The 12,305-nt window shown below is 35.3% G+C and overlaps 1 protein-coding gene across 6 annotated transcripts in view; it reads right to left on the bottom strand.

The window, feature by feature from the left end:
• DENND4C (DENN domain containing 4C) overlaps window positions 1-12,305 on the bottom strand; it is a 113,561-nt gene that overhangs the window by 60,527 nt on the left and 40,729 nt on the right. For 4 of the 6 annotated variants that reach the window (XR_011531336.1, XR_011531337.1, XM_070589755.1 and 1 more), the window contains exons 3-7: window positions 8,838-9,090; window positions 7,614-7,683; window positions 5,687-5,856; window positions 2,871-3,109; window positions 261-327 (exon numbers count right to left, since the gene is read on the bottom strand). Coding sequence is in view for 4 of the 6 variants with exons in the window: in XM_070589755.1 (XP_070445856.1) it covers window positions 261-327; window positions 2,871-3,109; window positions 5,687-5,856; window positions 7,614-7,683; window positions 8,838-9,090 (799 nt within the window). In the remaining 2 variants the exon portion in view is untranslated. Of the gene's footprint in view, window positions 1-260; window positions 328-2,870; window positions 3,110-5,686; window positions 5,857-6,958; window positions 7,143-7,613; window positions 7,684-8,837; window positions 9,091-12,305 lie in introns of those variants that run through there. The other 2 variants (XM_070589757.1, XM_070589756.1) reach the window with 2 other exon arrangements.

The following is a 12,305-nucleotide window of genomic DNA, read 5'->3' as shown; positions in this document are numbered from 1 at the left end:
ATCAGTTACATAAAGGCCATGCATGGACCAATGATGATAATGTCATGAACCAAGGATTATAATTATTCCAATTCTGTACACCCAAAATTGAAAAGACCAGTACAAAAGGATGTTCACTAAAGATATAAAATACAGGAAATTAAAGGACTTTATGAATGCATATTGCTCCACTTCAAACCCAAAGAACCACAGAATCTACTCTGCAGTGACTAGAATGAGCATATGCAGAGCTCCTGTCAAACATACTCTTTTTTGATTACCTGTACAAGGATTCTTGGTCTTTGTGGTGAAGGAAAAGGGATGTTTTGCATAAAATGTGAAATGTGCCTGGAAAAAAATTTGAAATAAAGATCATAATTACTTTTCTAAAATGCTTTAGTCTCTAACAAATCTTAAATATCATTATATATCATTCCAGATCTGACAAAACCACTTACCTAAACTTTATGTTACATACATTAATTTAGTTAATGTAAATAAATGTACTCATCCCACTAAACTCCTAAAATGCACAATGTATCTCCCCATTAAGTGTTCATATTAATACACTCTATTATCACCAAAAGAATAAGAGTAACATAAATACAGTTTTTATGAAAGAAGCCAACTTTATTGTTTTGGTGAAGAAGATTGGCCCTGAGCCAACATCTGTGCCAATCTTCCTCTATTTTGTATGTGGGATGCCACCACAACATGGCTTAATGAGCCATGTGCAGGTCCATGCCCGAGATCCAAACCTGCAAACCCTGGGCCAGGAAAGCGGAGTGTGCAAACTTAACCACTACACCACTAGGCCAGCCCCAGAAGCTAATTTTTATTGCTTTGGTTATCAGTGCCAGTATGAGGAGCAAATAATTGTGATATAATGAATTAAAACTAATATAGAGGGGCTGGCCCCATGGCTGAATGGTTAAGTTCGCGTGCTCTGCTTCGGTAGCCCAGAGTTTCGCCAGTTTGAATCCTGGGTGAGGACATGGCACCGCTCATAAGGCCATGCTGAGGCAGCATCCCACATGCCACAACTAGGAGCCACAACTAAAGATACACAATTATGTACCAGAGGGGCTTCGGGGAGAAAAAGAAAAAAAAAAAAAAAACTAATATAGAATTTAATCCTAATAATTAATTAATATTATTTAAATATTAATTTTATTAATATAGTTCTTTTACTACAACTTTGGACAAACCACGTACTCTCTTCATTCCTCTACCTATAAACAATGCTTCTTAAGTATCTCTAAAGTTTTGAGCTCTCAGGAGCCACTAAAATGCAAAGTACTACTTCAACTGAAAAAAAAATTGATGACATACAGATTTTATTTTCATAAACTATTCACAGAACCTTAATTTTTCAAAAAGGTTGCTAACTTGTCACTAACATTAAATTTTACTTCAATTAATTTTAAGTTAATCTAACAGCTGAAAGGTAAATCTAGAATTATGAACCATTAGATTGGCATTCCAGGAGCACAACATGAAAGTTGAAACCGTATTTCTGTATCAAATTGTGTTAAGTCTATGCACAGTACTTTACTATTTTTTAAAGCTGATTTTTTTCTTTCTGAGGAAGATTAGCCCTGAGCTAACATCCACCGCCAATCCTCTTCTTTCTGCTGACGAAGATTTGCTCTGAGCTAACACCTGTGCCCATCTTCCTCTATTTTTCATAGGTGGGATGCATGCCACAGCATGGCTTGATAAGCAGTATGTAGGTCCACGACCAGGATCCAAACCAGTGAACCCTGGACCACCAAAGCGGAGCACATTAAGCTAACCACTGCGCCACTGGGTGGGTCCTTAAAGTTGATTTTTGAGCAGCATTATTTTAAAATCTACAGATAACTGCCCCCACCTTATCTACTAAACTAGTATGTTTCACTTATATTTTTTCTGCTATAATGTTAAATTTCTGAAACTGTATGAAAAACCTATGTTTACATGTACTATAATACGTTTCCACAAAGCTCCTGACACATCTTGGTTTATTAGTAGGGTATATAAATTATATACGACAATAAACAAAAGTCAATGTGTCACTACAAGTCAGAAAAGATGTGGTTTTAAAAAGACAGTGTCTCCATATTTATTTTTGTTGCTTACAAAAGACTTCCATGACAAAGGGAATTACAAATCAAAGGGAAGAGGTAGCCCGGCCAAATGGTTAAGTTTGCGCACTCTGATTCCACGGCCCAGGGTTTTGCCAGTTCAGATCCTGGGCACAGACGTGGCACCACCGTCAGGCCACGCTGAGGCAGCATCCCACATAGCACAACCAGAAGGACCTACAACTACAATATACAACTATGTACTGGGGGGGCCTTGGGAATGAAAAAAAAAAAAAGATTGGCGAGAGTTGTTAGCTCAGGTGACAATCTTTAAAAAAATCAAAGGGCAAACAGAATTTTGTCAAAGTTAAAACCAAAATCTCATTTTTAATATCAATTAACCTAACCTTATTGATTTCTACATCAGTTTAGAGATGTTTGATAGTTAGAACTTGAAATGACCATTTGTATGGTTGGAGTGTGTGTGTGTTTGCACGTGTGTGTGTGTGTCTGTGATCAATAGCTATTTTTCTCTTGGTTAACAGAGAATGAAGAGGAAGAACACACACAATACAACATACATGAGTTCTTTCCTCAGTCCAACTCTCAAAAGATTATTATTTGGTCATCCTCACCACCACTCCTCAATTTTAAATTTGCAGTCAATGATTCAGGTGGAAACGGAGTAAGTTAAAAAAGTAGGTGACTATGACTCTCCTCTCAACTTTGCTGCTTAAAGTCAGGAAAACAATCAAATGTATATATATATATAATATACACACATCCCGTTTTCCCACCAGACATCTCTCTAATCACGACACATACTTTTCAATGGGAAGAGGATGTGGTCCAGACACAGAAAGTTTGTAGATAAACATGAGAAATTTCCTAAAAGCTTCAAAGAAAGGCCAGTGTGAGAGTAAACAAATGCATTTGTTTGAATTGATGGATTTGGAGACCACTTTTCTCTCCACAGGTGTCAACAGGCCCAGCTGCAGAAGCTGTTTCTCTGTTAGAAGTTCCCGAGAGTAAGGTTCATAAAACTGGATGGCAGCTCCATACACCTACAGATTAACAGAATTCTGTTATAAGATTTGAGTTTGTTTTAAAAAATTAACTTATCTTTTTCTCTTATTCCATAAGAAATATTTGCTTAGAGTACATATGACAGATGAATGAAAAGAAAAATCTCGAACCCTCCTAATGGATATATAAAAGGGTGCGGCTGCTGTGAAAAAACACAGTTTGGTGGCTCCTCCAAAAGATAAACAAAGAATTACCATATGACCCAGCAATTCCACTCCTAGGTATATATTCGAAAGAACTGAAAGCAGGGACTCAAACACATACTTGTCCATCAATGTTCATAGAAGCATTATTCACAATAGCCAAAAGGTGGAAACAACCCAAATGTCCGTCAACAGATGAATGGACAAACAAAATGTGGTGTATACATGCAGTGGAATGTTACTCATCCTTTAAAAGGAATGAAATTCTGATACATACTGCAACATGGATGAACCCTGAAAACATTATGCTAAATGAAATAAGCCAGACACAAAAGAACAAATATTATAAGATTCCACTTATATGAACTACCTCGAATAGGCAAATTCAGAGAAAGAAAATAGAAAGAAGTTACCAGGGACTTGGGGTAGGGGTGAGGAAAGCTTCTGTTTAGGGTGATGAAAAAGTTCTGGAAATAGTGATACTTTTATAAATCTTTTAACTATTTAATCACTATATATAGACAGATACAAACAACACTCTTAGATATAATTATTTCAAAGTGATCTCAGAGGTTTTTAACAAGCAATGTGACAAAAGCATCTCAATGAGGCCTTGTTGTTCTCTGCCGGTTAACGTAAATTTGGTAATTTGATATTTCAAGACCTTAAATTTTTCATTTCTATGTATTGCTTTCAATGAGAAAAACTGTAAATGATTATTAAGCTGAAGAGTCAGTCTAGTTGTAAGCAATCCAGTTAACAATCTGGGCTTCCATTCAGGGACCATTCAGCTGACCATATTCGAGACACTGTGCTGGATACTTAACCTTCACTGCTTTAATACAGTGGTGGTGAACTTGTAGCCCGGAGAATGAGACCACAGATGTATTTTGCTTGATCCACAACAGTCAGCTTTAGTTAGTCATACTTTTCAATAAAATTGACTATTTTAGCAAATCTCCAGAAAAGTTCTCAATTTCTAAATTTGTAAGATACCTGTAGTTTTACTTTCTATTCCATAATACTGTTTATTTTTGCCATCCCTTTTTTATCTTAAATTATCACTCTATGTCATTATTACTGCTTTATACACGTTTTCAATTTTTGGCTATTACAAACAAAGCAAATACATGTCTTCTGGAGGATATCTATACTCATTTCTCTTGGGATATGCTCAGGAGTATAACTGCTGGGCCACAGGGTTGTTTCTTTTCCTTGCTGATACTGTACAAGTTCTTTATATATTCTGGATACAAGACCCTTGATGAATACATACATCGCATTATTTTCTCCCAGCCTGTGGCCTGCTTTTCCACCTTCTTAGTGGTATCTTTGAATGAAGAGATGTTCTTAACTCCAATGAGGTCCTATTAGTCATCTCTTCTTTTATGGCTAGTGCTTTCTGCATGCTGTTTCAACTATCTTTGCTTATTCCTTCCATTTTAATATATTATTTGTGTTCTGATCCTCATTGTTGTTCTTTGAGAAATTAGCCATCAACCTAATAGTTGCTGCTTTGAAAGTAAACAAGTCTTTTCTCTCTGGTTGTTTTTAGCCTTTGGTATTCCACGATTTCACTCTAATATGAAAAGATGAGGTTTTGTATTTTTTTTTTTTTTCTGCTGAAGGTTCAGAGAGTATCTTTCATCTGAAGACTCAATTTTTCATCAACCCTGGAAAACTCTCAACCAACCATTAGCTCTTAAAATGCTGCCTCTTCCTTTTCTAGTCTCCCCTCTGGAATTCATTAAATATCTATTGGTCCTTCTGATTCTATCCTCTATGTTTTAAAAATCCTTCTATAATTTCTGTGCTACATTTAAGGTAACCTATCTTCCACTTCATTAATTCTCACTTCATGTATGTCTTCTTACTGCTGTTTAAATACCCTTCGTTGAATTTTTAATTTTAAGGACCATATTTTTCATTTCTGGACATTTTATTCTTTTTCTGTCTACTCATTTTTCAAAATATCCTATTTTCCTTGATGTTTTGAGTCCCTCTATTAGGTCTTGAATCATTCCAATTATATATTCAATTTATACTATCTTTCATATTGTCATTCTATCATTTCAATATCTTGAGGGTCTAATCCAGCTTTGTACTGCGTCTTGTTGATTTTTCCTATGGTACGTATATCTTCTAACTTTTACTATAATCTCATCTTGAGGCCTGGGTTTTAGGGGTGTCTCTCCAGAGAGACTTTATATTTGTTTCTGTACAAGCTCCAGGGATATCAGCATCTTGATACCAATTTTCATGTTGCCTTCTCACCTTGGGCATTACAGTACAAATTTAAACTAAAATGTACTGTGCCCAAATAATCCCAACAGTCAAATAAAACTTATATTAACCATTTTATGGGATAACATCATGAACAAAATAGGTTTAATGATAGAGGAAAAAACATACCTTTTCAGCAGAAGAACCTGTCAGAACAAAAGTTGAAAAAACTGGAAGTGGGTATTTGGTTTGGGGATCCCAACATTCAATAGTAGCTCCCATAGGAAGGCAGAAGAGAGGTACAGATTCTGAGAGTGGAAATGACTCATAGTCATCTTCTGGATATCTAAAAATTAAACCTTTTGGAGAGAGGAGAAAATGATAAATTTTTTTAAAATAGTTACTTTTCCATAAATTATATGTGATACATATTAACACGATATCTTACTAGCAAATTTCATGGAAACATTTATGTGTAAAATTTCAAAATCCATTTCTCTTGCCATATCAGAAATCAAATTAATAAATTTACTCTTTAGTTTTTACCCATGGACTTAAGGTCATTGTAACAGTAAAATGTATTAAATATACTAGTTAAAACTCTATTCAACAGGATCACCAATCTTAATGCATTTTCTCCTACATACTGCCGACACTTTATAGAAAATGGTAAGAAACATACAGGAAAATTTATCAACTATTTCAGTTAGTTTTCTGTAAAAAGTTCAGGGAGGAGACAAATGTCATAAAATAATGCCAAGACAACAGAAATTATCACATCCCCTAAACTCATCTTGAGAGAAGCAGTGTAAAAGGCATGCAACATGAAAAGTAAACGAGACAGAAACACTTGGGACTGAGTACGGAGTATGTGAGACCAAGAAGAAGGAGCAGGGGCACTCTGAGAAGCATAACAAAGCCCCTCAGAATAAAGTAGCTACATGGCATCAGTTCATTAGCCTCTGATGTCTCTAAGATGCAGACCACCTCTAAGTTAAAACACTTGAAAATCAGTAGCAGAATTCTGAGTCCAAATTCAGTCTCCAAAACTCTGTATTCTAAAATATGTGGTATATCAAATACCTGAATACTTTCACAAAGCTTGTTTCTTTATAAGTTTTTTTTTAAGTGACACTTTCTACCCAACAACAACAAAAAAATTTAGGAAATCACATACAATCAACACATTATAGCAGTATTAACAATATCACATTTTAAAATGATACTGAAATATATAACTGTTAGTTGCTGCCTTTATTTTTACATTATAAGTTAAATGGTCTGATTCATTAGTATGAATGTCTTCATGAGGACAAACAAGATTTTTCAGATATGGATTTGCTTGACTTCCCTTAAGTAAAACTTTATTCCAAAAATTGTGCATGATCAAAAAGTAATTTGACACTGCTTCTTTTCACAAAGAAGTATCCAGTATCTCTTCTATTTACAACTGGAGCATACCTGTATTTTCAGTTTTTATCCCACAATACCAGTGGGATGAAGAGGTCACACTTAAATCTTTACAGCCCTTGACACTTTACTGTGGAGTAAGAATGTGGCGATAGATTTCTCAAACACGTCATGGCAGAAAAGTTTCTCAGGCCCTCCTCTCCTCCATATAGCTGATTCTTTGCAACAAGGGACAAAGGAAGCAAGTCCACCTTTCATGGCAAGTAACATGTGGTTTCAAATCAGACACACAGAGATAAGAGAAGGAAATATAAGAAGTAAAGATGCAGTTTGACACCTTTCTGATTGCCAAAATATAAAAGGTCAGAGAGTAAGCAGTTTTCCAATGAATTGTTAAACCTATTAGTACAGACTAAAAGCTTGAATGCTTATTCACAAACGCTTGCTGGAATGAAAGTTTCTATTTAATTAACAACATGTTTTTGTGTGTGGAGGGGGTAATATCAACATGTCCTCTAATATGTACTATGTATTTAAGAATACATAGAATACAAAGAATACTTAGGCCTTTACATACTAAAATTAAGATAATCAATTGATGAACAGATCAATTCCACAAACTACGTAAGGGAGCACACACTGTCTCTTCTAACCAATGTTAATGTGCAACAATAACTACAGTAAAAGACTTTTTAAATTTACTTACCAGCTTTATATGCTATTGCATTAGAAGCAGGCACAGACTTCTTATAACACAGAAACACACTGGAACCCCACTGTAAAATATAAATTAGGTTTAAAAAAGACAAAAGAGAGAAAACAAATGGATTTTGTGGAATGTCTTCTAAATATTCTAATTATTTATTCAGGGAAGTCTATTTAAAACATATGTTTATCAAACAGACTATACAGTATAAAATACAGCAAAAGAGAAAGTTGAGAATACTAACAGAAAAGAAAGGAGTAAAAAAACACTGCCACAAAAATTAAACTGACGTGAAGGCAGTTTTGAAAAGTTTAGAATTCTGTAATCACCCAGAGACTGCACATCTGAAAGACTCAGCACAAAGCAGAGTCAGCACTGGAGCCCAAAGCAGGGAAGACGGGGGTCACAGGGGTGCCAGGAGGCCATCACCTCTAGAGGCAAGCCTGTCTCAACAACAGCCACAGGGCATTAGCCACTGCTGCCTAGTCCACATTTAACCCACTATTAGTTTGATCTAAAGATAGTTTTCAAAGTAAATCTGACTCAATAGTAAACTTTAGTCTCATAAAACGATAAATCAGGGGCTGGCCCTGTGGCCAAGTGGTTAAGTTCACACACTCCGCTTCCGCCAACCCAGGGTTTCGCAGGTTCGGATCCTGGATGCGGACATGGCACCGCTCATCAAGCCATGCTGAAGCAGCGTCCCACATGCCACAACTAGAAGGACCCACAACTAAAAATACACAACTACGTACCGGGGGGCTTTGGGAGAAAAAGGAAAAATAAAATCTTTAAAAAAAAACCTATAAATCAAATGTCTATGTTTAACTTTCTTCACTAGAGCCTTTTTAAAAAACAGTATGTAAAACTATAATATTCAAAATAAATAAATATAAAGGGAGTCCTCACCCAGTCTCCCTGCAGTTGTCCTTGAAGACACCACTGAAACCCAAAAGCTAATAAAATCTCTATATTAGTGTAATGTAGGTGATATTAGCACGTATCCCGCCCCCCAAAATAATCCCTGACTTTAAGTATCTATTTTCTGGATGAAATTATTGTAAAGTATCAGATAGCTATTATGAATCATAAAAATTAGAGAGCTAAAAATAATAAAACAATCATGAAAATATAAACTGAGAGTAAATTAGACAAGCAATAATAAACAGGATTCCAAAAATTATTATTTTTTTTGGTTTTCATATGAAACAACTTTATTCTTACCATTCCACAATTTAAGTTTTTGTCAACTTTGCAGAAAGTATGAGGAGGGGTTTCTCCTTTACTGGTTACAATAACACAGATATCAGTTACAGCCAAGGAATTTTGGGGCCGAACCGGAGGAGCCCTTCGGTAAGTGATAAAGATTCTCTGTGAAGTAGTTGAACTATTGTTGACATTGGCACAGCGACCATAGGGTGTGGCTTGGATCACTTCACATCCTGGAATAAGCCTTTCTTTCCCTTCATATAAAACTCTGCATGGCAAGGAAGGGAGAAATAAACAGATAAGTAAACACATTTCAGGTTAATGCTGGCTTTCTTCCCGGGAAAAGAAAAGAAAAGAAAAGAAAAGAAAAACCTCTGATGTCCCCTATTCTTTCCCAAATCTTAATTGCAAACCAAAATTAAAATTACTACCCTAGGAATTATAAACATCTTAAGTACTATTTCTCAACAGGTAGGATATAATTTTAAGAAATCTAAATAGCATCAAACAACGTGATTTTTTACTGCTTACTACAAGAAACATATGAAACAAGAAAGGGGCAACACCACAAACATCTTCAGATCAATTCCAAGAAGTTTGAATCAGATTTTTCACAAAGTTTTCCTGCATAATCCCTGTCAAAATTTTACCTTTAAATATCGTTTGGCTGAAATTACAAAACATTATTTAAAGAAATTACAGACGAGCTAATAAAAAGACATCTCATGAATGAAAAGACTTAATATTGGTAAGATATCAACATTCCCCAAATAGATTTACAGAGTCGACATAATTCCTATCTTAACCCTAGCTGCCTTTTTCTGTAAAAATTGGCAACATAATCCCAAAGTTCATATGCAGATGTAAGGCACCGAGTATAGCCAAAGCAATCTGGAAAAAAAAAAGCACAAAGTTGGAGGACTCACCCCTCCCCAGGTCAAAACTTATACAAATCTAGTCATCAGTACAGTGTGGCAGTGGCATAAGAATAAACATATAGATGAATGGAATAGCACAGACAGCTACAATTAAACCTGTACGTTTACAGTCAATTGATTTTGACAAGAGTGCCAAGACAATTCAATGGGGAAAGAATAGTCTTTTGAACAAATGGTGCTGGGACAACAACATCCAAATGCAAAAGAACAAAGTTGGACCCCTTGCTTACACTAAACACCAGAAAACTCAAAATGAATCAAACAGTTAAATGTAAGAGCTAAAACTATAGAACTGTTTAAAAAAAACATAAGAATAAATCTTTGTGAACTTGGGGTAGACAAACCCTTCTTATATATGACATCAAAAGCATAAGCGACAAAAGAAAAACAGATAAACTACACTTCATCAAAATTAAAAACTTTCATGCTACAAGTGATACCATCAAGAAAGTGAAAACATAACCCACAGAATGTGAGAAAATATTTGTAAATCACATATCTAATTAGGGAATCCTTTCCAGAATATGTAAAGAACTCTTACAACTCAATATAAGAAGATAAATAACACAATTTTTAAAAGAGCACAGGGCTGGTAAAGGAGGTATGGGAATTCTCTGTACTATCCTTATAACTTTTCTGTAAAACTAAAATTATTTTAAAATAAATATCTTTTTTTTTTAAGTGGGCAAAGAACCTAAAAAGACATTTGTCCAAAGAAGATATACAAATGGCCAAAAGCACATGAAAAAATACTCAACATATTAGTCATTAGGGAATTGCAAATCAAAACCACAATGAGATATCATTTCACATCCCCTGGGATGGCTATAATCAAAAGGCAGATAATAAACAACTGCTGGTGAGGGTGAAGAGAAATTGGAATCCTCATGCATTGCTGGTGGAAATCAACCGCTTTGGAAAACAGCTTGACAGTTCCTCCAACGGTTAAACACAGTTTCCATATGACCCAGCAATTCTACTCCTAGGTATATACCAAAGAGAAATGAAAACATACATCTACACAAACACTGGCATGCAAAAGCTCATAATAGCATTATTCATCATAGCCAAAGAGGTGAAGCAATCAAATGTCCATCAACTAATGAATGGATATATAGAATGTGGTACAACCATATAAGAGAATATTGTTCAGCAATAAAAAGGAATGAAGTACATGGTACAACATGGATGAACCTTGTAAACATGTTAAGTGAAAGAAGCCAGACAAAAAAAAAGAGCACATATTATATGATTCACGAAATGCCCAGAATAGGCATTATCTACAGAAAAAGAAAGCTGTAAAAAAAGAATGAGAAAGATCTCCATGTTCAGATATGGAATGATTCCCAGGATACACTGTTAGGTGAAAGAAGCAAAATGTAAAATAGTGTATATAGTATCTACATTTTGTTTAAGAGGAAGAAATAAAAATACACTTACATATGTTTATTTTTGTAAAAACACACAGTGAAAGGATAAATCAGGAACTACATAACAGGAGGAGAGGGCAAAAAGTATGGAGGAAGAAACAGAGAAAACAGAGACTGAAGCAATACTTCTCTAAATTTATCTTTTTACTTGTTTTGAACTATGACAATATTTTCCACATTGAATTTTTTTAAACAAATGAAACACAAATAGAAACAGATAAACCTAAGTGCATTGCAAATTGGTAGCAGAACCATACAGAAAAACTATTTTGGGGCTGGCCCGGTGGCGCAGCGGTTAAGTTTGCACATTCTGCTTCTTGGCGGCCCGGGGTTCGCTGGTTAGGATCCCGGGTGCAGACATGGCACCTCTCATCAAGCCATGCTGTGGTAGGTGTCCCACATATAAAGTAAAGGAAGGTGGGCACAGATGTTAGCTCAGGGCCAGTCTTCCTCAGCAAAAAGAGCAGGATTGGCAGTAGTTAGCTCAGGGGCTAATCTTCCTCAAAAAAAAAAAAAGAACAGAAAAACTATTTCATATACTTTTTTAACATAGTACTCTGTAAATGCTTAATGGATTGTATTCTAAGGACAAGGAACTCAGTAAACAAGTTTATCACTGGTAGTAATACTGATATTGTAACTTTGAGATTACTTTATGCAGATAAGATAAAGCAATAAGTAACATTTATAATTTAGGAAACAAGATTTCCAGTGTAAGAGAAACGACACAACTCAAAATGAGTTAAGAAAAATTTCTTTAATGTTAATTTGATCTCGAAATATTAATATGAACTCATGATTTTAAAATATATATTTATATAAAATAGACATCTCAGTAACGATGACTACACATAGCTCCAGATTTTGACTGGCATAGCAGTCATCTTGAAATGGCTCTCACTCGGCAAATTTGGGACAATCTGAGCAAACGGAATAAGGATTGTAATAGGCTTTCATCACACAGAATAAATTAAAATCCACAGTTCCCCAATTATACACAAAACAATAAAAAAAAAGCGGGGCCAGCCAAGTGGCACAGCAGTTAAGTGAGCACGTTCCACTTCAGCAGCCCGGGGTTCACCAGTTCAGATCCCGGGTGCAGACATGGCACCACT

Source organism: Equus przewalskii, chromosome 22 (assembly GCF_037783145.1).
Source record: "Equus przewalskii isolate Varuska chromosome 22, EquPr2, whole genome shotgun sequence".
Classification (NCBI taxonomy): Eukaryota; Metazoa; Chordata; class Mammalia; order Perissodactyla; family Equidae; genus Equus; species Equus przewalskii.
This window is presented reverse-complemented; position numbering and strand designations above follow the sequence as displayed.